The 24,150-nt window shown below is 53.5% G+C and overlaps 3 protein-coding genes across 3 annotated transcripts in view; all 3 read right to left on the minus strand.

Annotated features, from left to right (window-relative positions):
- LOC139604076 (uncharacterized) overlaps positions 1-24,150 on the minus strand; it is a 1,261,625-nt gene that overhangs the window by 629,209 nt on the left and 608,266 nt on the right.
- LOC139603959 (olfactory receptor 14C36-like) lies at positions 3,256-4,400 on the minus strand. The gene has a single exon (XM_071454956.1). The coding sequence runs from the start codon at positions 4,398-4,400 to the stop codon at positions 3,432-3,434; it is 969 nt and encodes a 322-aa protein (XP_071311057.1). The 3' UTR covers positions 3,256-3,431.
- LOC139603975 (olfactory receptor 14A16-like) lies at positions 21,702-22,634 on the minus strand. Its single transcript, XM_071454973.1, has one exon. It carries the CDS (start codon positions 22,632-22,634, stop codon positions 21,702-21,704), a length of 933 nt encoding a protein of 310 aa, XP_071311074.1.

A 24,150-nucleotide genomic window follows, 5' to 3' on the forward strand; every position in this document is an offset into this window, starting at 1 on the left:
ACGGGCACACAGAGGGACCAGGAGCAGCTGCCTTTGCCCACCTGAGGCTCCAGGGCCCAAACTCTGAGCAGCCAGGGCTGGAAGAGACTGGCAGCATCTGATCCCTGACTCTGGGCCAGGGCTGCACAAATGACCCCACAGCAGCAGCAGCAGCAGCAGCAGCAGCAGCAGCAGATGGAGCTGACTTTCAGCACAGCCCTGCCCCTGTTCCCTCCCATGTGCAGTGGTGTCACAGCAGCCTGAGGCACCTGGGAGCCCCCAGTGCCAGCGGGGACTTGAGATGGCAGCCCTGGGCTCCTGGAGGCTGTGCAAGGAACGGAGCTGGGCACTCCCTATCCATGGGGAGCTTGCAGATGGAAAAGGCTGCTGTGCCCAGGCAGCTCCAAGGGCACAGAAAGGAGGCTCTGGAGCACTGGATCTGTGCCAGTGCCACAGTCCTGGGCAGCAGCCAGCGAGCCCTGGGGGAACAGAGGGCACAGCACGAGGGACAGAAGCAGGCAAGGGCAGAGACTGGAGAGAGCCAGAGCCAGGAGCAGGAGCAGCTGCTCCATTGCACTCTTGGAGAAAGCTCTTGGCTGGTTCAGAGCGCTGAAAGGCGTGAAGGGCAGAGAGGAGGCCACAGCAAACAATGCTCCTGTTTGCACAGCCTCCCCTCTCCGTGTCCCAGAAGGAATTGCATGGACTGTGCTCTTCTCTCCGAGTCGTCTCGTTCAGCATGAGCAGCTCAGCACCAGGAGCTGAAGGAGCTGAAGCCTCAGGCCACAGGAGCTGGGCAAGAGGAGACTTTCTGAGCAAATGAATGCTGCTAACATGGACCCAGCTGAATGCAGTGGATAGAGTCATGGAATCACAGAATCCTTTCTGTTGGAAAAGCCCTCTGAGCTCACCCAGTGCAGCCGCTCACCCAGCAGTGCCAAGCCCAGCACTAAAGCACGTCCCTGAAGTGCCAAGGCCTGGACGGCAGCCCTGAGTGAGGCCTGAACAGCAGGCCCTGAGCCAAAGGTGGCCTCTGGATGAACCTTCCAACCAAAGGTTATCTTTGTATCTGCTCCCTGATGAAATGTGCATGGTCATAAGCACTGTGATAGATGTAGCCATTCATTAGTGAAACATGTATTGACCTTTGTGTATTTAGAAGCCAGACCAGGCCATGAAATCTGACTTCTGGCCTTGTTTGGGGCTGAATGGTCAAAGTCACCTCCCTTGGTTCCTCCTGGGGCCCTGGCCAGGCTTTGGGAGGGACCCAAGAGGAGGATGAAACCAGATGTTGCCACACTAGCAGTGCTGTCAGTTTGTTCATTCAGCACTGTCAGAGCTGGGCCCTCTCCCAGCGGGGTTGGAGCCTCAGCTGGGGCTGGAGGCACCTGCAGGAATTGCCAGTGCCCAGGAGTGGCTCTGCAGCCCTTGGCTGTGACAGCTTCCCCAGCTGCTGTGTGGGTCTGGGGCATGGTAAAGGCTGAGGGTAACTGGGGCTGGATCTTTCTCAATCACTGCAGGCAATCTTTGGTGGGGATGGTTGGGTGCATTGCTGAGCTTCTGCTTTTGTAATTATTTTCTAATGATTATGTGCTTTGCTGAGCCTCTCCTATTGTAATTTTTTGCAGACATACGTTATATAAATTACACAATTCCTTCAGTTGGAGTCTGTGTCTTTGGTGCTGACCCTGCCCACTGGCAAAACTGAGCCTGTGGGGTTCCATAGAACCAAGGGGGCCCTTGTGACACTGAAGGGCCTCCTGTAACCAGGGGACCGTGGTGACCCTATGGGGGTCCATGGAACCACTGAGACCATTCTGACACTGTGGGGACTCATGGGGACAAGGCTCCATTGTTTTCCCCTCCCTGCCCCTGCCCCAGCCCAGCAGAGCAGCAGAGTCAGGTCAGGCCCTGCAGCAGGAACTGGAGGCCCTGGAGGTCAGGGACAGCCACTCTGTGTCTGGGATGCTCAGCAGATGCTCAGCTCGGGCAGCTCCTGCAGCCCCAGGGCCAGCCCCGCTGCCCAGCCCAGCAGCAGAGTTGGCCCCGGGGCTCCTCAGGCAGCTCCTGCTGGCCCAGGCACAGGGCAGCCTCTTGCCAGGGCTCCTCTGCACCCCCACGGGCTCCTGCCCTGCTCCTGGCCCATGCCAGCTGCCCCCAGAGCCTTTCCCAGGGGAACACGTCTGTGCTGGCCCGAGCAGCCATTGCTGCAGCCCTGCCCTGCTGCCCAGAGCCCCGAGCTGGGGCTGCTGCTCTGCAGAGCACGGGGGCTGTGCTGCCCGGGGCCCTGGGCTGCCTCTGCTGGGCTCTGCTGCTCAGCCTGGGACACAGAGGCAGCTGAGGGTGCTCCTGCCCTGACCCCCTCCCACACGGGCTCTGCGGGGCCATGGAGGGGCTCAGAGGTGCCTGCCTTGTTCCAGGGCTGCCAGAGGGGCTCGGGGCTGCCCTGGATCCTCCTGGGGGAGATCCCTGAGGGGCAGAGGAGTCAGTGCCCAGACTCCTTTCCCTGTGCCTGCTGTGTCCCTGGGCTGCAGAGCTCTCCTGGCTCACAGCAGACATTCAGGCCTTGATCTCAGGGTGACCCCACCCTGGCCAGGCCTGTGCCCAGTGAGCTCCACTCCCTGCTGGTCCCTGGCACACTCTGTCCCTGCAGGTCCCCTGTGCTCTCCTGCAGCTCCCAAGGCCCTCCAGACAAACATTCCCCTGCCATCAGCCCTGGCACAAGCTGCAGAGCCCCAGGAAGGTTCAGCACAGACCATTCAGCATCTGATGGACACTGGCCACCAACAAGCAAAACCTGACCCAGACCTGAGTCCCCTGAAGGCCCCAGTGAGACCCGGATCTCGTCCCACTGAGCCCTGGGAGAGCAAGGAACACAAGGAGCCTCCTGAGAGTCCTGAGAGTGGCTCTGAAGGGGAGCAAAGCCTCTCTGCCCTGCCCTCAGGAGATGCCCTTTGCTGATGGAGCTGCTGGACTGGAGCCCAGCTGTGTCCCAGCAGTGCCCATGGCCTGTCCCTGCCTGAGGTCACAGCAGGGACACGCAGCAGGACAGGGACCAAGCTGCCAGAGCACTCTGGCCTTGCACCCACAGCAGGGCTGGGGAGGGGAGCTGGGGGGAGCAGATGTGCAAAGAGGCAGGGCCATTGTCCCTGGCCGTGCTGCTGTGCTGGGAGCCCCTTCCCTCAGCCTCTGCTCACAGGCACTGCCCCTGCAGAGCCAGAGAAGGGCTCAAGAAGAATCCTGGACACACAGGTCAGGGCAAGCACTGGTTTTTATTTAAATGCGCAGGGAACAGACCTCTTGTAAGTCTTTGTGGTTCAAAAGAAAGGTAGGTATTCATGTAGAAATGCTAAGAGTAATACTGCAGTATTTTGTAAAAAACACAACAACAGCAGAAAAAAGTTACCAAATAAAAATGGACAAATAGGGGGAAAAAATGCTGAGATTGTAAAGAGTTACATTCTGAAGGCTCTGCAGCAGAAAATGGTTCTGAAATGCTTCTGAAAATACAGTCCGATCAATTTTCTCAGGGCTTCCTTGAGCTCCTGGTTCCTCAGGCTGTAGATGAGGGGGTTCAGGGCTGGAGGCACCACCGAGTACAGAACTGACAGGACCAGATCCAGGGATGGGGAGGACATGGAGGGGGGCTTCAGGTAGCCAAAGGCTGCAGTGCTGACGAACAGGGAGACAACAGCCAGGTGAGGGAGGCAGGTGGAAAAGGCTTTGTGCCGTCCCTGCTCAGAGGGGATCCTCAGCACAGCCCTGAAGATTTGCACATAGGAGAAAACAATGAACACAAAACAGCCAAAAGCTAAACCAACACTAGCAGCAAGAAGCCCAAGTTCCCTGAAGTAGGATTTGGCACAGGAGAGCTTGAGGATCTGTGGGATTTCACAGAAGAACTGGCCCAGGGCATTGCCATGGCACAGGGGCAGGGAAAATGTATTGGCCGTGTGCAGCAGTGAATAGAGAAAGGCACTGGCCCAGGCAGCTGCTGCCATGTGGGCACAAGCTCTGCTGCCCAGGAGGGTCCCGTAGTGCAGGGGTTTGCAGATGGACACGTAGCGGTCGTAGCACATCACGGTCAGAAGATAAAACTCTGATCCAAGGAAGAAGAAAATCAGAAAAACTTGTGCAGCACATCCAGAGTAGGAGATGTTGCTGGTGTCCCAGAGGGAATTGTGCATGGCTTTGGGGACAGTGGTGCAGATGGAGCCCAGGTCAGCGAGGGCCAGGTTGAGCAGGAAGAAGAACATGGGCGTGTGCAGGTGGTGGCCGCAGGCTACGGCGCTGATGATGAGGCCGTTGCCCAGGAGGGCAGCCAAGGAGATGCCCAGCAAGAGGCAGAAGTGCAGGAGCTGCAGCTGCCGCGTGTCTGCCAATGCCAGCAGGAGGAAGTGCCTGATGGAGCTGCTGTTGGACATTTTCTGTGACTGGGCATTTCAACCTGCAGAAGGTGGAAAGACAGGGCAATGGAAGGGAGATTTCTCTCAGAATTATCAAAGCCCTTTCTCATAGAGTCTTTCCTGTCACTGAACAGCTTCCCCTGTCCATGTCTCAGAGATCTTCCTTCAGCTCTGTTGCTGGAGCCCTGATTGCTGCTGGCCAATGTTGTGTCAGGAGCTGGACCTTGATCTGCAGGACACCTGGGAGTCATCCCTGACCCCCAATCAGTGCAGGGGAACAGTGAGGGCAGGGGCCAGTACTGGTGTTGGGACTTGGATAAAAATGTTCAGCTAAGGCAGAGGAGCTGCATGGGGGAAGGGATGGGGATGACAGGAGGCAGAATGAGAGATTCTGCTGCACTTTGGAAGAACAGAGAGTCCAGTGAGGCAGGAGGGTTGCCTGAGGCTTAGTGCAGACTGAGGGGAGCTGCTCTGTCCCTCTCTCCTGTTCCAGCTGCCCTGGACTGGCACCTTTCTGAAATCCACTCCCGTGTTACCCTGGACAGCCAGGAGACACTGCAGAGAGCAGAGGGATCCCTGGCACACAAAGTGGCTCCTGCCCTTCCCAGAGTCAGGAGAGTGGGCTCATTGCCAGCCTCCCAGGCTGCCCTGCCCAGAGCTCCCTGGGCACAGGGAGCTGGGACACCCCATTGCTCTGCTCAGCCTGCACAGGAGGAGCCCAAGGGCTGGGCCTGGCCCTGCAGCTGGAACTGCCATTCCAGAGAGCCCCTCAGCAATGCCAGCAGCACCTGGGCAAGGCAAGGGGAGAGAGAGAGCCGGGCCTGAGGAAAAGCCTCTCCCTGCCCAGCCCTGCTCAGCCCCTGCCAGGCAGCAGCAGGGCAGGACAGTGGCCCCCAGGCCCTGGTCAGCAGGGAATGGGCACATGGCCGGAGAGTGTGGCCATGTGGCCAAGATGAAGTGGCCCCTTCATCTCTGGGGCTGCTCTGCCGGCCCAGGAGGGACTGAGGGCCCCGAGCCCCCGGGCTGAGGGCTGTGCTGGCTGCGAGGGGATACAAGAGCTGTGCTGCTCAGGGCAGTGTCTGCCCTGCAGTGCAGGCCCGGCAGGTGCCACATCTGCCCTGCAGCAGGGCTGCCCTCAGCACTGCCTCCCTCCCTCCCTGCCCACAGCTCTGCTGCTGGAGCTGTCCCAGCCCGAGCTGCCCCTGTGGCCCCGGGCTCCTTCCCTGCCAGAGATGCCAGAGCCCAGCCCAGCCCCTGGGCCAGCCCTGCCCTGCAGCTGCTCGGCCCTGCAGGGATTAAAGAGCAGCTTCCCCCAGACTGGGCACCATGGAAAGGTGATGCTGCATGGATCTGGAGGCTGGGCAGGTGCAGGCACTTGCTGAGGTGCCCAGGAATCCTCAGTGTGATGGTTTAAGAGCCTCAGCCCCTGCTCTGCCCTGCACAGCTGAGTTTCCATTACCACCCAGCTGAGCCAGGGAAAAGTGGGGGCACAGATTCAGGAAAGCAGAGACCCAAGCAGGAAATTCCTGCCCTGAATGAGCTCATGAAAAATCCCCTAAGAAGGGGTGCCCTGCTCTGCAGCACATCCTCCTCCTCCTCCTCCTCTGCCACAGAGAAACTGGGAGAGTCCTCCTGACACATCCCCCAGGCTGTGGGGTGTGCTGGCTTCAGGAGATCCCTCCAGGAGCACAGGGGACATTGCCCTGCACCCACACGCTCACCATGCAGAGGGCTGTGAAGATCTTTCCTCAAGTGGAGTCTCAGCTCAATGTCTTCCCCATCCTGATTGCCTTCAGCCTGTCTTTGCCTGGCTCCTGTGCCCTCAGTGCCTGCAGGCAGAGCCCTCAGCCCTGCTGGGCTGGGAGAGGAGCTGGCCCTGGGAAGAGCTGTTCCTTTAAAGCTCAGCAGCACAGACACAGCACAAGGACTTTAATGAGCCTCTCAGGGATTTGGTGTTGTTTACATCAGACTCAGTCCCTGAGAGAGTCTTCAAAAAACTTCTCAGGAACTCAAAATTAAATTGAAACTCTGAAGTTTCTTGAAGTTTTAATGGGTCCCACTGAGGAAGACGACTGGGAAAGTGTCCCCAAGTTCCAGGTAGAGCAGAACACTGGAGGCAGTGATGACAGCTGGGGACAAACAAGGAAAAGGTGTCTCTGGTGCTGAGCAAACCTGGATGTGTTTCAGGAATGCAAATGGCCAAGGCCTGAGCCCCAGCCCCTGGCCAGGCAGATCCTGTCCCTCCCTCCTTGCTCAGGGCTCTTCCCAGGATGGGCACTGGCATGTGGGAATGGGCAATGCCAAGGGCAGGAGCATGGGGTGGCCCCTGCCAGGCTGCTGAGCAGGGACAAGGAGGCAATGAGGCCCCAGGCCTGCAAAGGTCACTTGTCCCCTCATGGCCTCAGGCCCAGGGCCAGCAGCCATGGCCAAAGTGCTGCCCAAGTTGGCTCTGGCAGGGCTGTCTTGCAGCTGCTGCCCATGCCTGTGCCCTGTGCAGCTCAGGCTGTCCTACGGTGTCCCTGCCCTGCGCCTCTGTCCCTGCAGGCTGTGGGCATCCCCCGGCTGCCCCACCTGGCTGGGCCCTTCCTTTGCTGACAGCTCTGCCTCCTGCTTCCTCCTGCCTGCCCACACAAAGCCTTGGGCTGATACCAAAAGGTTTAATTCAATTTTCACTGTGCCTGTGAACTTTTAGTACAGGAACAAGGCATTCAGGGGCTGCTTTCTCACCAAGGATGCTTGGAAGTCAAGAAGAAGACATTTGGCTCAAGATTGCAGTGACAGAAAATCGTAGGACTGAATCTGGGAACTTGAGGTGGGTTTTATGGGTAAATTGTAATATGCATGTAGTGATGCTGGTAGAATTACATGTCCACATAAGGTTACGAGTTATCCCTCACTAGACCTCAGACCCGAATAAATGATATCCTCTTAAATAAGAAATTAGTGTTAAGGAGCCTTATTCTGATATTTTGGATATTTGGTGGTGGCGGGGCCTCACAGAACAAGGAGTCAGCTGTGACACTGAGCAAAGTCAGGGCACTAAGGGTCCTTTGTGAGTCTGCAGAACTCCGTGGAACCAAAATCCGTTTTGGTACATCGTGGCCACATTGAACCAATGGTCTATTGTGATATTGCAGCTCCAAGGAGACCATTGTGACCCTGAGAAACGTCTTGGAACCAAGGGGCCATTGTGACACAACAGGGCCTCTTGGAACCATGGAGGCCATTTTTACACTTTGAGGCCTTGTGGAACCAAAGGTCTTTTGTGGCACTTCAGAGACTTGTGGAGCCAAGGGGACCACAGAGACACTGTGGGGCTCAGTGAAACCAATAGTGTGTTGTGACACTGCAAGGCCTTGTGGAATCATGGAGACCATTGTGACGCCAAAGGCCTCACTAAACCAAGGGGCCATTGTGACACTACAAAGTCTCATGGAAGCAAGGAACCATTGGGACACTATGGAGTGTTGGCAGGCCAAGGGGCAGTTGTGGCACTGTGTGGCACTCTGTGGCACCAAGGAGTCCATTGTGACACTACAGGGCCCCATAGAACTAAGGATGCATGGAACACATGGAAACAAAGTGCTGGAACACATGGAAACAAAGGTCCATTGTGACACTGTGGGGCCTCATGGAATCCTGGAGGCCATGATGACACTTTGAGGCCTTGTTGAATCAAGGGGCTCTGCAGGGCCTCATGGAACCAAGGAGACACTTCTGACACTGTGAGTCCTCATGGAACCAAGGGTCCATTGTGACACTGTGGTACCAAGGAGACTGTTGTTGGCTGTTGTTGGCAGTACAAAAGGTCATGGAACCAAAACTCCATTGTGACATTGTGGGGCCTCATTTAACCATGGAGACCATTATGACACTTCAGGACCCACTGGAACCAAGGGGCCACTGTGCCACCACAGGGTCTCGTATAACCGAAGCAGCCACTGTGACACTGCAAGGTCTCATGGAAGCAAGGGACCATTGTGACACATCCAGGCCTGGTGGAAACAAGGGGCCATTGTGACCCTGAGGAACCCAATAGAACCAAGGGGCCATTCTGAGACTCTGCATCCTCATGGAACCAATGGGCCATGGTGGCATTCTCAGTCCCATGGAAACAAGGAAACCATTTTGACACTGCAAGGCCTCATGGAAGCAAGGGGCCATTGTGCCATTGTGAAGCCAAGGAGACCATTGTTATATCACTGGGCCTCATGGAAACAAAGATCTGTTGTGATCCTACAGAGCCTCATGGAACCAAGGGGCCATTGTGATGATGCTGCAGGGCCCCAAGGATCCCAGAACATGGAACAGGTCTGGCTGGCTGGGCCTCCTGGGGGCTGCCCGACTGGTCCAGATGACCTTGGCATATTGAGGGTTGCTTCTCATCAGCTCCTGAAACCCTGGAGTTCCATGCTTTCCTCCTGTGGGAAAGAATTGTCCTTCTCCTCCAGGGGTTCATGGCTGAAATTGGGATTCCTCCTCCAAATTTGATTATATCCAAGGATTATTCCCATATGTCACCTGTCAGGACAGACAGCTCTGGCTGCCCTTGGCTTCTTGGGGACCACCTCTCATCTGCCTTCAAAACACCAGGGGCCTGTGCTTTTCTTCTTATGGAAAAAACCCATCTTTCAAGTCCAGGTGTCCATGGCCAAAATTGGGAATCCACCTCCAAAATTCTTTATATCCAAGGATAGCTCCCAGACAAAAGCTGCCAGGACTGTTTAGGTACCCTTGGTTTCCTGAGGGCCAGCTCTCATCTGCATTTGAAAATCTGGGGTTCCACACTTTCCTTCCTATGGAAAGGAACTGTCCTTCTCATCCAGATCCCTGTAGACAAAACTGGGGTTTGGCCTCCCAAATTCTGTCTGTCCAAAGATTACTCCCTGACAACAAGTCTGGCTGGCCTTGGCCTCCTTGGGGCAGCCTCTAATCAGCCTTTGAAACACTGGGACTCCATCCTTTCCTTCCTATGGAGAACTGTCATTCCACTCCAGGAACCCATGGCTGAAATGGAATTCCACATCCAAAATTCCCCATATATCCAATAGCTGCTTTCAGACAAAAGCTGCAAGGCCAGACAGGTCTGGCTTGCCTTGGCCTCTGGTGACTGCTTCTCATCTGCCTTCAAACCCTGGGGTTCTGTGGTTTCTTTCCTATAGAAAAGAACTGTCCCTCTTGTCCGGGTGCTCTTGGCCTCAAGCACTTGACCACTCTATAGGGACACAGGAGCTCTGTGCTCAGTGGGGTGGAGACTGAGGACAGCAGAGGAGAGCCCTGGGAGGGATTGAAGGGCGGTTTCAGAGATGGTGGATCCTTTTGACATAGGAGAGAACTGCCAGAGAAAGAAAGAATTAATTCCAAGGGCAGCTGGGGAGGTCCAGACTGGACACCAGGAGAAAGGAATTTCCCTGCCAGGGCAGGGCTGTGGTGCAGCACGTCCCCCAGCAGGAGCCTGGAGCAGCCCAAGGCTTTGTGTGGGCAGGCAGAGGCAGAGCTGTCAGCAAAGGAAGGGGCCAGCCAGGTGGGGCAGCCGGGGGATGCCCACAGCCTGCAGGGACAGAGGCGCAGGTTTGCTCAGCACCAGAGACACCTTTGCCTTGCTTGTCCCCAGCTGTCATCACTGCCACCAGTGTTCTGCTCTACCTGCAACCTGGGGACATTTTCTCAGTCCTGTCCCTCAGAAGGATCTATTTAAAATATGAGAAACTTGAGTGTTTCAATCCCTTTTTGAGTTCTTGAGAAGTTCTTTGAGCATACTCTGAGGGACTGAGTCTGATGTACAAAGAGCACCAAAACCCCAGAGGGTCATTAAAGCCCTTGTGCTGTGTCTGTGCTGCTGAGCTGGGCCGGGCTCCTGGCCCAGAGGCAGCTCCTGGCAAGGGCAGCAGAGCTGCAGAGAGACAGCTCTGGCCAGGAGCAGCTCCTGTGCACAGCCCAGCAGGGCTGGGGCACTGCCAGGGCCCCTCAGGGACACCAGCAGGGCACAGACAGAGCTCCCAGGGGCTCAGCACTGCCAGGGGCTGTGGCATGTCCCAGAGGGGGCTGTGTCACAGCAGCTCCTCTGGGGCTGTGTCATGGAGGCACAGAGCAGCTGTGATGTCAGCAAGGGGCTGTGTGACAGCACAGAGTGGGCTGTGTGAGGTCACAGATTGGGCTATGACATCACAGAGTTCTTTGTGTGAGGTCATTGAGCAGCTACAGCATCATAGAGGGAACTGTGTGACATCACAGAGCAGGCTGTGACCTCATGGCATGGCTGTGTGACATCATTGAGGGGGCTGTGAGGTCAAAGTGTGTGCTGTGACATTACCGAGTGGCAGTATGACATCACAGAGAGGGTCTTGTGGCACCACTGAGGGGATTGTGACATCACACAGCTGTCTGTGACATCATAGTGTGAGGCCATAGAGCAGATCTTGCCATCATAGACGGTGGCTCTGTGACATGAGGGAGTGGGTTGTGACATCACCGGGTGGCTGTGTAAGATCATAGAGCAGGCTGTGACATGAGAGAACAAACTGTGACATCGCAGTGTGACGCTTTGACATCAGAGTCTTCTGTGACATCACAGAGCAGCTGTGTAACATCACAGGGGACTATATGACATCACAGGGGCAGTGTGACATGACAGAGATGTCTGTGTGACATCACAGAGGCTGTGTGGCATCACAGGGGCCGTGTGAGGTCACTGGGGAGGTCACTCTGCTCTGGCCCCCCTCACAGTTCCCCCCAGAGCAGTCCAACCCTGCTCGTGCACAGTGGGGTCCTCTGTCCCCCCGGGTGCCCCCGCCCCCGGCACCGCAGCCTCCCCCAGAGGATGTTCCACGAGATCGACCCCAGAGCCTGACACGGGGACGGGGGGCAGGGGCCCTGGGGGTGGCACAGGGGGACAGGGACCCCCCGGCAGCATCCCCGTGTCCCCCAGGGCCAGAGCCTGGGCCAGGGCTCCTTCACCCTGGTACCAATGAGGCCTTGAGAGTGCTGAAAAAATCCCCAGCAAGGGATCAGCAAAAAACAGATCTAATATTAAGGGACAGCAGCACAAAGTTCCTTGGCAAGAGTCACTCTGCTCCTGACTGGACACTTCAGGCACAGCAGGGAAACAAAGCAACAACAATACCAAACCAAATCCAGGCAAGGAAAACAGAAATGAACTGAGAACTGTCCCTGTGTGTGTGTGTGACACAAGGACAGTGAGGGCAAGGATAAAAGGAATACAGCCCAAAAGCTTAAACAGAGCTCAATCTTAACAGGACTTAAGTTAAACCTTATCTTTAACTGATACCATCTACTTCACAATTTAGCAAAAGAACAGCACTTAACAGTATTTAACCTAACTTATAACCTATCACATTGCAATTTAAAAAATCTAATAATTAAACTTAAATAATAATTTAAATTAAACTTAACAACTTAGAAAAAGAACAACTCTTAGGAGCATTTAACTTAGTTTAGACCTTGTGTTTTAACCTTACTTACTGATGTTTGGATATCTGACTGACTCAGCTATCCAAGGCACTCAAACCCCTCAGAGAGCAACATTTCTGCCACATTTCCCCAGCACAGGCACTCCTGTGTGCACACAGACACAGAGTCAGTGCAAGGCACCTGGGAGAAATTCCCCTGAGGGCAGGAAAAGCTCCCTGTGCATCCTTGGGCATCTCCCCAGAGGGTGAAGGGTTGAGCCTGGAGGAGTGGGGAGATCGGCCCAGGCTCCGTCGTTGTTGGGGATCCCCGAGTGCAGCAAACGGGAGAGTTCCCGGCTGGGAGAGGCCCCACTCAGAGGGAGTCGCTGGCCCAGGAGAGCTCCAAGGGCTCCTTTTGGAGCGCTGTTTGCAGGGCCCCAAGAGAGGGGCTTCAGTCCCAGCAATGGTTCATCCTGGCCGCACTTGGCACCAACAGCTTTCTTTGGCAGTGTGAGAACAGGGATGTTGTGCCACGGAGGGAACAGAAGCAGTTCCCAGGGCTGCTCCTCCAGAAAGCAGGAGCTGGTTGGGCAGCAGCAGTGCCTGGAGCAGACAGTGTTTGTGATGAGCTGCAGAGGAGCTGAGCCCAGGGGCTGTTGGCCAAGGCCGAGCCCCAAGAAGCATTTCTCAGCTGGCAGGGCGGCCTGAGAAGGGGAGGGGGGAATGCAGCAGCACAGGGCCCATGGAACCAAGGGACCATTGTGACACTGTGGGGCCTTTTGACACCAAGGGACCATGGTGACACTGTGGGGCCTCATGGAACCAGTGAGACCATTGTGACCCTGGGGGTCCCCGCAGAACCAAGAGGACCATTGTGATACTGTGGGACCTCCTGAAACCAAGAGGCCTTTGGGACACTGCAGGGCTGCATGGAACCAAAGGCCCATTGTGACATTGCAGGGCCTGATGTCATCAGTGGTCGATTGTGACACTGTGGAACCAAAGGAGACCATTGGGTCACCACAAACCCCCAGGGTCCAAAGGTCCATTGTGACATTGCAGGGCTCATGGAATAGAGGAGTCATGTGACACTGTGGGGCCTGGGGAGCTACTGAGACCATTGTGACTCTGCAAGGCCCCATGGAATTGTTGGGACCATTGTGACACTGCAGGGCCTTCTGGAACCTAGGAGCCATTGTGACCCTGTGGGACCCCATGGAACCAAGTCACCATTAGGGCACTGTGGGGCCTCATGGATCCAAAGCATCATTGTGACACTATGGGGTCCCAGAAAACCAATGGAACACGTAACAGGTTTGGCTGGTTTGGCCCCCCAGGGGCCACCTGACTGGTCCAACTGACCTTGGCATGTTGAGGGTCTCTTCTCATCTGCTGCTGAAACACTGGGGCTCCGTGCTTTCCTTCCTATGGAAAAGAACTGTCCTTCTACAGGCACTCATGGCCAGAATTGGGATTTCACCTCCAAATTTCCTTATATCCAGGGATTGTTCACATAGGAATATTGCCAGAACAAGTCTGGCTGGAAATGGTTTCACAAGGGTCACCTCTCATCTGTCCCCAAAACACTGGGGAAGACTCCATGCTCCCCTTCCTATGGGAAAGAACTGTACTGCTTCTCCAGGAACCCATGGGTGAGATTGGGCTTCCACCTTCAAAATTCCCTTAATCCAAGGACTGCTCCCAGACAAAATCTGCCAATCCTGACAAGTCCTGCTGGCCTTGGACTAGTGAGACTCTCACCTGCCTTCCAAACACTGGGGCTCTGTGCTTTCCTTCCTATGGAAAAGAACTGTCCTTCTCGGCCAGGTGCCCATGGCCAGAATTGGGGTTTTAACTTCCAGCATTCCCTGTTGTGACAGATTGTAGGAGATTGTTGGCTCAAAACTTTTCATATGGGGGAGGATGAAGGGGCAGGTCAAGCCTTGCCCTGCCCTCTGACCCCAGCCCTGCCCTGCCCTGGAACCCCAATCCCCCCAGAGCCTCTATCCCAGCCCAGCAGTGCCTCCCAGTCCCTGGCACAGCACAGGCAATGCTCCACAGCCACCTCTGCAGCCCCAGCCCAGCTCCTGAGGGACCAAATGAGCCCAAGCCCCACCTGGGGGAAGGGCCCAGGAAGACCAAGGGGTATTGAAGGCTGACCACAAGGCAAGCACACATCTTGACCCTACCTCCTCTTGGAATTTCCATCGGAACAATGCTGGAATCCAGGGCTTTGTAGCTCTGTGTGTGTGCTTCTCTGTACCTTTTTTGTCTTTCTTTCCTTCTGTGTCTTCTTCTTCTGTTTCTGTGCTTCTGCAAATTTTGATTAACTTAAAATTGAACAGGCTTAGAGTTTGTGAAGTTGCATGGGCCAAGTCAATGCTTTGAGAAGTGTTTTATATTGATTGAATGTCTGTCATAGTTTGACATGAGAAGAATTTTAAAAAGTAATACAAAACTTCTTGTGTTACTGACAATCTCGTAAACCACTGAGATACTGAACATGCCTCTGTGAAACACAAATATTAAAGATGAAAAAACACAGGAACCTCCTCTTTCTTTTCCAGTCAACAAAGAAGCAGTGGGCCCTGGCCCCAGCCCCCATCTCAACCAAACCAAACCTAACAAAACCAAACCAAACCAAACCCAACCAAACCAAACCAAACCAAACCAAACCAAACCAAGCAACCCTGCCATGGGCTGAGCCCCTTCCTCCTTCCCCAGGCCACACCCTCCCCATTGACCTCATTCTAAGCAAACCAAACCCCAACAACTCCCAAACAGGAAAACAAAAGAGGCTACAAAACCCCAACCAGAACAAAGCCAGCCACAGCTATTAAAATCTCACCATCAAGTCCCCTCTCCCAACACAAGTAAAACGAAAAACCCCTACAACCCATACAAAAAAACCCTACAACTAAAAACTTAAACATAAAAAAACCCAAAAATCAGCCATAAAACCAATTCTAGCACAACCCAACCACAACTTCCACCACAAGTTACCGGCAGGTCAGTTGTTAATCCTTTCAATACTTCAATCCTCCCTCAGCTAAAAGAAAAAAACAAAATATGAACATATAAAAAACCAAAATACAAGCATATAAAAAAATAACATAAAACCATCAAAGTCAGTAAAGAAGAAATTAAATCCCAAATAAAAAAGAAGAAAAAATACCTTAATCTTAAAACTAAAATCCTCTTATAAACTACAAAGAGAAAACTCTTTTTCTTTATAACACATAAAACTATAAAAATTTCAAATTAATTTCAAACAAAAACCTGCATACTAAAATAAATAAATGTTAAAATAACTGTAATTTCATAAAAAGTTTAAATAGGGGGGGTAAAAGTAATCCAGTATCCCCAAGAGAAGATCTCTATTCCCAGAAATAAAAATAATTTTAAAAGTAAATAATAAAAACTTATACCTTTAAAGAACTCATCTTTAAAACAAAACCCCATAAGTCAACATGGTCCATCAACAAGCAGTGAAAAAGCTTGTAGCAATAAAAACAATTTCACAAGAACAAAGTTCCCCAGAGGGGTGTTATCCATGACAAAATGAGGAGCCACAAAAAAAAATATTTTTTCCTCTTGTAAAAAAAATCTCCACAACCTTAACAAGAAAAAATTCTCTCCCTAAGTAAACTAAAAAAAGACTATTCTCGAAACAGCAAACTAACTAGAAATTTTAAATTTACTTTCTTTACATTGTCACTAAAAAGAAAAAATTTTAAACAAAAAAAAAGTGTTCTGAAGAGTTTATTTTATCTCTTACTACCCTTTTTCTTTTTTAATTTCTATTTAATAAAATTTTCTTTATACCCTTTTAAAATTATAGGCCTACTTTAGCATTCTCGTATTCCTATCTCAAAACAAAATAAACACATAAATAATTAACCGACACTAAAATCCACCACACTCATCAATCCATTAATTAAGAAATCTCAATATTAGAAAAATCTTAAATTAATAAACTAAAACCACTAAAATGCTATATAAACATTTTGCCAAAGTTTCTCTGACTTTCTAAAGTTCCCAGTAAAGGCTGTTTTGTTGTTTTGAGCTTCTGAGAATCTCTTGTTGGCATTTCTCCAGCACATCCAACTCAGAGGACACAAACAACTGTAAATTCCTTTTAAATGTCTCATTGAGAGAGTTGTTTGGGGGATGGGGGTCAGGGCTTGTGTGTGCTGCTTGGCCCAGCCCAGGCAGGGCTTTCCCAGCCACATTCCACACTCCATTGCCCAGCTGGAGCCGCTGGTGCCTCTGAGTTGTGCTGCCCCAGCCCCAGGGACGCTCTCCTTGTCTGCCCATTCCCCCACGGTCTCTGGGCAGGGATGGCCTCACTGGGGGCTGCTGACATCCTCAGCAACTTGGAGGCTGCTGCTGAATTTCCCTGCTCCAGAGGCTTGTTCAGCCTTCAGCTCTTCAGTGCAGGAATTCAGTGTCCCAGGGCTCATGAACATTCAGAACACCTTAACAAGCCAAGCCTCTGAGATTAATTAGATTTCAATTTCCAAATCTTGTGTGGTTAATAAGAGGGATTTCAGAAGTGGATTCAACTGAATATGTTCTACTTAAAAAGACTGTGAGAAAACATTTTTTAGGTCCTGTTTAGGTTTTTGTTTTTCCACTGTTAATAGCCATCTCCAATTGACACTGAATCCAAGTACCTCCTCATGCAGTTTGAATGGATATGAAAATCAAGACCCTTCATGGCTGACAATCAATCAGACTCTGTCCCTACCCCCACCCCACCATTTCCTCCATCCAAGCCCTGGCACTCAGAGCGGCCTTGTGCAAATCTGAGCTCCCTCCAGCCCAGGCTGCACCTGCAGCTTTCAGCTCCTTGGCTCCAGCTCCCACCTGCTTTCCTTGCAGAAGGAGCTGCCCGAGACACAGAGGGATGTTCATTTCCTGTCAGCCAAAAAAGCCAAGGGAAGGCACAGCTCCATCAAATGCCAAAGTCATTCTTCTCCCTGGCTCTGGCCTGCCCCTGATCCCCCCAGCCTGTCCTGTTTCCTTCATCCCTGCATTGCCAGGGACTCTCTGGGACAAGGGAGCTCTGCTCTGGGGATGGAGGGAGGTGCAAGTGCCACCACTGGAGTGGGAACCACAATTCATCAGGTTTGTGTCCTTTGGGGACCAGGAACTGGTGAGACTCAGAGGCACAGAAAGTTTCTCCTCATGGCCAACAGACCATGGTTGAACAGGACACAATTTAATAACAATCACACTCTTCCCTGAGCTAAGTGCAATGTCCCAGCAGTGTCTGATGAGTCCACCATCCACAAGGGATTTCCATACTAAAAGTTATTCTGGACAAACATGGTTCTGTGATAGACATAAACACAATTAAGTTCTTGTATCAGGATGCTCATCCTGGAGTGGGGGCAAAACAGCTCCAACGATTCCTGATTTGCAAAGCTGTCAGTGGTGGATGGAGAAGGGAGGTCAGGCTGCTCTTGGTGCTGAGGAAATGCTGAAACCAGCCTGACTCATTTCATCTCCTCCTGTCCTGGCTGATCTCCCCTCTTTCCCCTCCCACCCATTGGCTTTTGTCTCCCACCAGGCCCCCGGTGAAGAGCCTGGCTCTGTGTTCCCCATCCCCTCCTCGCTGGCACTGCCAGGCTGGGATGAGGAGCCCCTCAGCCTTCCCTGCTCTGGGCTGGACAAGCCCAGCTCCCTCAGCCTCTGCTCACAGCCCAAGGGCTCCAGCCCCACCTTGGAGGCCCTTCCCAGACCCTGCTCCAGCTGCCAGACATCTTTCCTGCCCTGGGCAACCCAAGCCAGGCCACAGTGACCTGGATAATCCCCGTCCTTGATGTCCTGGTCACACAGCCCTGGCCCCTTGTCCCCATGTCAGGCTCTGGGGTGGATCCTGTGGAACATCCTTTGGTGGAGGCTGTGGCTCCAGGTGGGCCGGGGGGATCCCGGGGGACAGGGACCCCGCTGGGCATGGACAGCATTGGACTTGTTGGGAGAAACTGTGAGGGGGAGCTGGGGCCGAGTGACCAACCCAGTGACCTGACACAGCCCTGCTGGGATGGCACACAGCCCCTCTGGGATGTCACACAGCCCCTCTGGGATGTCACAGCCTGCTCTGTGAGCTCACAGCCCCTTCTCTAATGTCACACAGCTGGCCTCTGATGACACAGCCTGCTCTGTGATGTCATAGTCTGCTCTGTGATGTCACAGCTGGCTCTGTGATGGCACAGTTGGCTCTGTGATGTCATAACTGATCAATGACCTCGCATACCCCACTCTGTGCTGTCATAGCCCACTGTGTGACCTCATGTTACCAGATGATCAATTGTCTAAACAAGGTGAGCTGACACCTGGAGCTTGTTCTCCACATCCCCAGGCCTATTGAAACCACACAAGGCCCATTGTGTGAGAAGGGGAACTGGAAGTTCAGCAGCCTCAGGGTCCTGCCAGCTCAGCCAGGCCCACTGGAACATTGGGGTCCACGACCACCAGGGACCACCAGAGAGACCCCCAGGACAGAAGAACACATGGGTAAAGGGGAGGGGGGAATATGTTAATGATTTTGGGGAAATGATTATCATATGCATTTTAAGTCCAGGACAATCAATGAATATGTGTGCAAAATGCAGAATATAAACAGAAACTTTCCTGTACTCAGCCTGCAGAGCTTTGGGAGGAGCTCTCCCCCGTGCATCCAGCTGAGTGAAGAATGCTGCTTCTTAATGCTACACTGGGGTTAAGGAGTTTTCATTTTACCGAATTTTTGGTAACACTCCCACTCCCAGGGAAAGCTCTGTCTGCTGCTGTTCACAAACAGAGAAGGGCTGGGGGCAGATGTGGGGCTCAGAGGCTGCCTGGGGCACAGTGACCATGAAATAATCAAGTTTTCAATGTTCTGTGAAAGAAGGAGGGGCAGCAACAGAACTTCTGCACTGGAATTAGGAAGGGCAGACTTTGGCCTGTTTAGGATGCAGATTTGGGGAGTACCAAATCAGGTACTGATTTTTTAAAGAGAAAGAGCCCTTTAAAACAAAGGGGTCCAGGAAGGATGGACACATTTCAAGAAAGTAATCTTAAGGGGGAAGAGCAGCCTGTCCCAGTGTGGTAAAAGATGAGCTGGTGAGGAAAAGGACTGGCCTTGTTCCACATGGAGCTTTTGTGGGAACTCGGGAAAGAAAAGGATGCATGAACTTTTGACAGAAGGTCAGGCAACTTAGGAAGTGTTTAAGGATGTTGTTAGGTTATGCAGAAAGAAAAGTTGAGATGTGAAAGCTCAATTAGAGCTTAACCTGGAAACTTCTGTGAAAAACAATAGAAAATATTTCTATAAATAAATTAATATCAAATGATAACCTCTACTCTTTTTTGAGTGCAGTGGGGAATACAGTACCTAAAGATAAGGAAAAGGCTAAGCTACTTTACACTTGTTTCCCTCAATTTTCAGTATTAGGACAGGTTTCCCTCAGGACAAGTGTTCTCCTGAGCTGGTAGATGAGCACAGGGAGCAGAACAGCCCCCTGGAATCCAGGAGGAAGCAGCTGGGGACCTGCTGAGCCACTCAGGTGCTCACAGGTGTCTCTGGGATCAGATGGGATCCATCCCAGGGGGATGAGGGAGCTGTGGATGAGCTCCCCAAGCTGCTCTCCATCATTTACCATCAGTCCTGGCTCAGCAGGGAGGGCCCAGAGCACTGGAGGTGCCAGTGTGAGCCCATGCCCAGGAAGGGCTGGAAGGAGGAGCTGGGGAACTCCAGGCCTGTCAGCCTGACCTGGGTGCCTGGCAAGGTTATGGAACAGATCACCTTGAGTGCCATCACAGGGCACCCACAGGATGGCCCAGGGATCAGAGCCAGCCAGCGTGGATTTAGGGGTGGCAGGTCCTGCCTGACCAACCTGGTCTCCTTTTATGCCCAGGTGACCCATCTGTGGATGTGGGAAAGGCTGTGGATGTTGTGTGCCTGGACTCCAGCAGAGCCTTTGACTCTGTCTCTGACAGCATTCCCTGGAAAAGCTGCAGCCCACGGCTTGGGCAGGTTCCCTCCTGGCTGGGAGATTTAAGAGCTGGCTGGAGGCTGGGCCCAGAGAGTGGTGGGGATGGTGCTGCACCCAGCTGGTGTCCAGGCACTGGTGCTGTCCCCAGGGATCTGTGCTGGGCCCAGTCCTGTTTAATATCTTCACTGATGACCTGGGTGAGGGGATCGAGTCCAGCATTCACAAATTGCAGATGGCACCAAGCTGGGTGTGAGTGTGGATCTGCTGGAGGACAGGACAAGAAGACCCAGCCTTAAGCTGCACCAGGGGAGGCTCAGGCTGGACAATAGGAAGGAGTTCTTCACAGAAAGGGTGAGTGGGAACTGGAATGGGCTGGCCAGGGGGGAGGTGGCAGAGTCACTGTCCCTCTCCATTTGCACTTAGTGGCATGGTCTGGGTGACAAGGCAGTATTAGGGCATTGCTTGGACTTGATGATCCCAAAGGTCTTTTCCAGCCTATTTGATTCTGTCATTCTGTGATGATTGGGACACTCTGGGGCCATTGTGACACTGCAGGGCCTTGTGGAACTAAGAGGACCATGGTGACACCGTGCAGTCCCACAGAACCAGGGGTCCATGGTGCTGCTGTGGTGCCAAATGAACCCAGGGAGTGCCCCGTGACACTCTGGGCCCTCGTGGAACCACAGAGGCCATTGTGACACCGCAGGGCCTCGTGTAACCAAGGGGTTTCACCATTTTGACACTGCAAAACCAAGGAGACCATTGGGAGACTGCAGGGCCCAGTGGAACCAAGGGGCCGTTCTGACACTGCGGGGCCTCATGGCACCAAGGGGACATTGTGACACTGCAGGATCCTGTGTAACCAAGGGGCCACTGTCACATGATGGGGCCTCAAGGAATCTGGAAGAACACTGTGACACTCTGTGGCCTTGTGGAAACAAGGAGTCCATTGTGACACTGAGGGGACTTGTGGAACCACAGAGACCATGGTGACAGTGTGGGACCTCGTGTGGCCATGGGGCCATTGTGACTCTCTGGGCCTCCAAGGAACCAAGGGGCCACTGTGGAACTGCAGCACCAGCGAGAACATTGTGACACTGTAAATCCTCACAGAAGCAAGAAGTCCCTTGTCACATTTTGGGGCCCCATGGAACCAAAGAGAACATTGCTGCTCTGCATGGTCTCATGGAACCAAGGGGACCAGTGTAACAGTGCAGGGCCTGGTGTAACCAAAGGACCATTGTGACCCTGAGGGGCCCCTTGGAAACAAGGACATCTTTGCAGATTTCACCAAGCTGGGTGTGAGTGTGGATCTGCTGGAGGGTAGGAGGGCTCTGGACAGGGACCTGGACAGGCTGGATCGAGTGGATGAATCCAACAAGGTGAGGTTTAACAAGTCCAAGAGCCAGGTCCTGATATTTGGCCCCAGTGCTACAGGCTGGGGACAGAGTGGCTGGAGAGCAGCCAGGCAGAAAGGGACCTGCAGGGACTGATGGACAGCAGGCTGGACATGAGGCAGCAGTGTGCCCAGGTGGCCAAGAAGGACAATGGCTCCTGGCCTGGATCAGGAATGGTGTGGTCAGCAGGAGCAGAGCTGCTGTGCCAGCACTGATCTGCCCCAGCTCTGCACACAGACATTGCTGCTGCAGCTCCAGAGAAGGCAACAAAAGGGCATCTCTGCAGAAAACTCTGCTGGGAGATCCTTTAGTTCCTTTAAAGCCACTGAGAGCACAGCTCCTCCTTGAAACAGTCTGTGGCCACAGGGAAGGTGGAGAGACACAAAATGAGAAATGGCACAAGGAATGACATTTATTTGTTGACAATATAAAAAAAAGTAAAACAAAGGAAAAGAACCTCCAAAAGGAAACCAGCAAGAAGTTTCAAAGATTACTTTTATTACAAGTGATTTGCAGAAATTAGCCAGCAGTTTAATGTTCCTGAAACCATCTAGTCCTCAGTGTCCATACTGCAGCCTTGAGCTCCTGGTTCCTCAGGCTGTAGATGAGGGGGTTCAGGGCTGGAGGCACCACCGAGTACAGAACTGCCAGTGCCAGATCCAGGGAGGGGGACGAGATGGAGGGGGGCTTCAGGTAAGCAAATGTGCCAGTGCTGAGGAACAGAGAGACCACGGCCAGATGAGGGAGGCAGGTGGAAAAGGCTTTGTGCCGTCCCTGCTCAGAGGGGATCCTCAGCACAGCCCTGAAGATCTGCACATAGGAGAAAACAATGAACACAAAACAACCAAAACTTAAACAGCAACTAACAACAATGAGCCCCAGTTCTCTCAAGTTGGACTGTGAGCAAGAGAGCTTGAGGATCTGTGGGATTTCACAGAAGAACTGGCCCAGGGCATTGCCATGGCACAGGGGCAGGGAAAATGTATTGGCCGTGTGCAGCAGTGAATAGAGAAAGGCACTGGCCCAGGCAGCTGCTGCCATGTGGGCACAAGCTCTGCTGCCCAGGAGGGTCCCGTAGTGCAGGGGTTTGCAGATGGACACGTAGCGGTCGTAGCACATCACGGTGAGCAGATAAAACTCTGCTCCAAGGAAGAACAGAACGAAAAAGAGCTGAGCAGCACATCCAGTGTAGGAGATGTTGCTGGTGTCCCAGAGGGAATTGTGCATGGCTTTGGGGACAGTGGTGCAGATGGAGCCCAGGTCAGCGAGGGCCAGGTTGAGCAGGAAGAAGAACATGGGCGTGTGCAGGTGGTGGCCGCAGGCTACGGCGCTGATGATGAGGCCGTTGCCCAGGAGGGCAGCCAGGGAGATGCCCAGCAAGAGGCAGAAATGCAGGAGCTGCAGCTGCCGCGTGTCTGCCAATGCCAGCAGCAGGAAGTGCCTGATGGAGCTGCTGTTGGACATTTGCTGGGGCTGCACATGGGCACCTGTTCATGGAGAAAGGACAGTGACAAATCATGAGAGGCTGCTTTGGGCCAAACCTGGGCCATTCCCTGCAGACTGCCCCACTGGGATTCACCCAGCCTTGTTCCTGCTCTGGGAAAACCTTCACCCAGGTCCCTGCCTGAGCTCCAGTTGTGCTGGCTGAGTGTGCCAGGAGCAGCCAGGCCTGTGCATGGGGGCTCTCGAGGAGCCATCCCTGCCATGCTGTCCTGAGTTTTGTGGCCATGGGGCAGATGGACAATGCTGGATATCCAGGATTTGTCAGGGGAATCACTCCCAATGCAGACAGGCTGGGTAGCATCTGAACTCCCACTTTTAAAGGAGGGCAGGAATGGATTTTAGGAATTTTTTTCCTATCCACACATCATTCCTGGCTCTCTGAGGTCACAAATCCCCAGCATTTCTGCTGCACTGAGAGTTTGCCACTGAGAGATGGGAGAGGCAGAGGATTCCCCATGGCTGAGGGAAGGTGAGGGGCTGGATGGGCTTGTTCCCAGCTGCCCTGGCTTTGCACCTTGGGCTGCAATCAGAGCACAGTCACACTCCTGGATCACCCTGGGATACTCCAAGAGGCTGGAACTCCAAGAGATCCAGGCACAAATCTGCACCCAGGAGGGCAGCTCAGAGCCTGGCAGGGCACAGCAAGGAGATCCCTGGCTGTGCCCATGATGGGATCTCAGGGAGGGGCTCAGCTCATTCCCCTTTGCCATGGACTGCTTTGCCCACAGCCCCACAGGTGCCAGGGAAGCTTGGACACCCCATTCCCATGGACAGCCCTGCCTGGCAGGAATGCCAAGGGCAGTGCCTGACTCAGCTGCTGCAGATGCCAGAGCCTCCCTGAGAGCAGCAGATAACAGTGCCAATGTCAGGGCAGGGCAGAAGCAAGAGCAGATGTTGTGGTGCTGTGCCTGAGAGGGCAGGGCAGAGACAGCCGGGCACTCAGGACAGTGTTCCCGTGCCCAGCTGTGCCCGGCACCTCCTACACACCAACAGTGCCCTCCTGCCCCAGCCCTGCTCTCTTCAGCCCCCTCTCCTTCCCTGAGCATCTCCCTGGGCCTGGACATTCCCTCCTGAGAGGAGCCTTGTCCCTGCCAGCGCTCACAGAGCCCATGCCAGCCTGTGTGCCCTGGCTGGGGCCCTACAGAAACCTGCCTGTGTGCAGGGCCCTGGCTGGGGCAGGCTCTGTGTGCAGCTGGGCAAGGGCAGCTCAGGAGAGCCCTGCTGGGCCCTGCAAAGGTGATGCTGCTGCTGTGCAGGGCTGAGGAGTGGCTGAGGGCCCTTTGAGAGGCTCCCAGCAGAGACACTGATCAACTTAATTTACAGTTCTGCAGTCCCTGTAAAAGTTCAAACATTACTTTGATGATTCTGCTGTGTCCCTTTCAATTCAGAATGTTCTGTCATTCTGGGATTACAATTTCTGTTCTCCTTCTCTCATCCCCTTGTTTTTTAAAATCAAAAGAGAAAAAATTTCCCTTGC

Source organism: Agelaius tricolor, unplaced genomic scaffold (assembly GCF_023055355.1).
Source record: "Agelaius tricolor isolate 1412-34295 unplaced genomic scaffold, bAgeTri1.0.p SCAF_43, whole genome shotgun sequence".
In the NCBI taxonomy this organism is placed as follows: domain Eukaryota; kingdom Metazoa; phylum Chordata; class Aves; order Passeriformes; family Icteridae; genus Agelaius; species Agelaius tricolor.

Bases quoted from the DNA above. Each gene is read 5' to 3' on its own strand.
- LOC139603975 (XM_071454973.1), bottom strand. From the start codon at position 22,634: ATGTCCAACAGCAGCTCCATCAGGCACTTCCTGCTGCTGGCATTGGCA.
- LOC139603959 (XM_071454956.1), bottom strand. From the start codon at position 4,400: ATGTCCAACAGCAGCTCCATCAGGCACTTCCTCCTGCTGGCATTGGCA.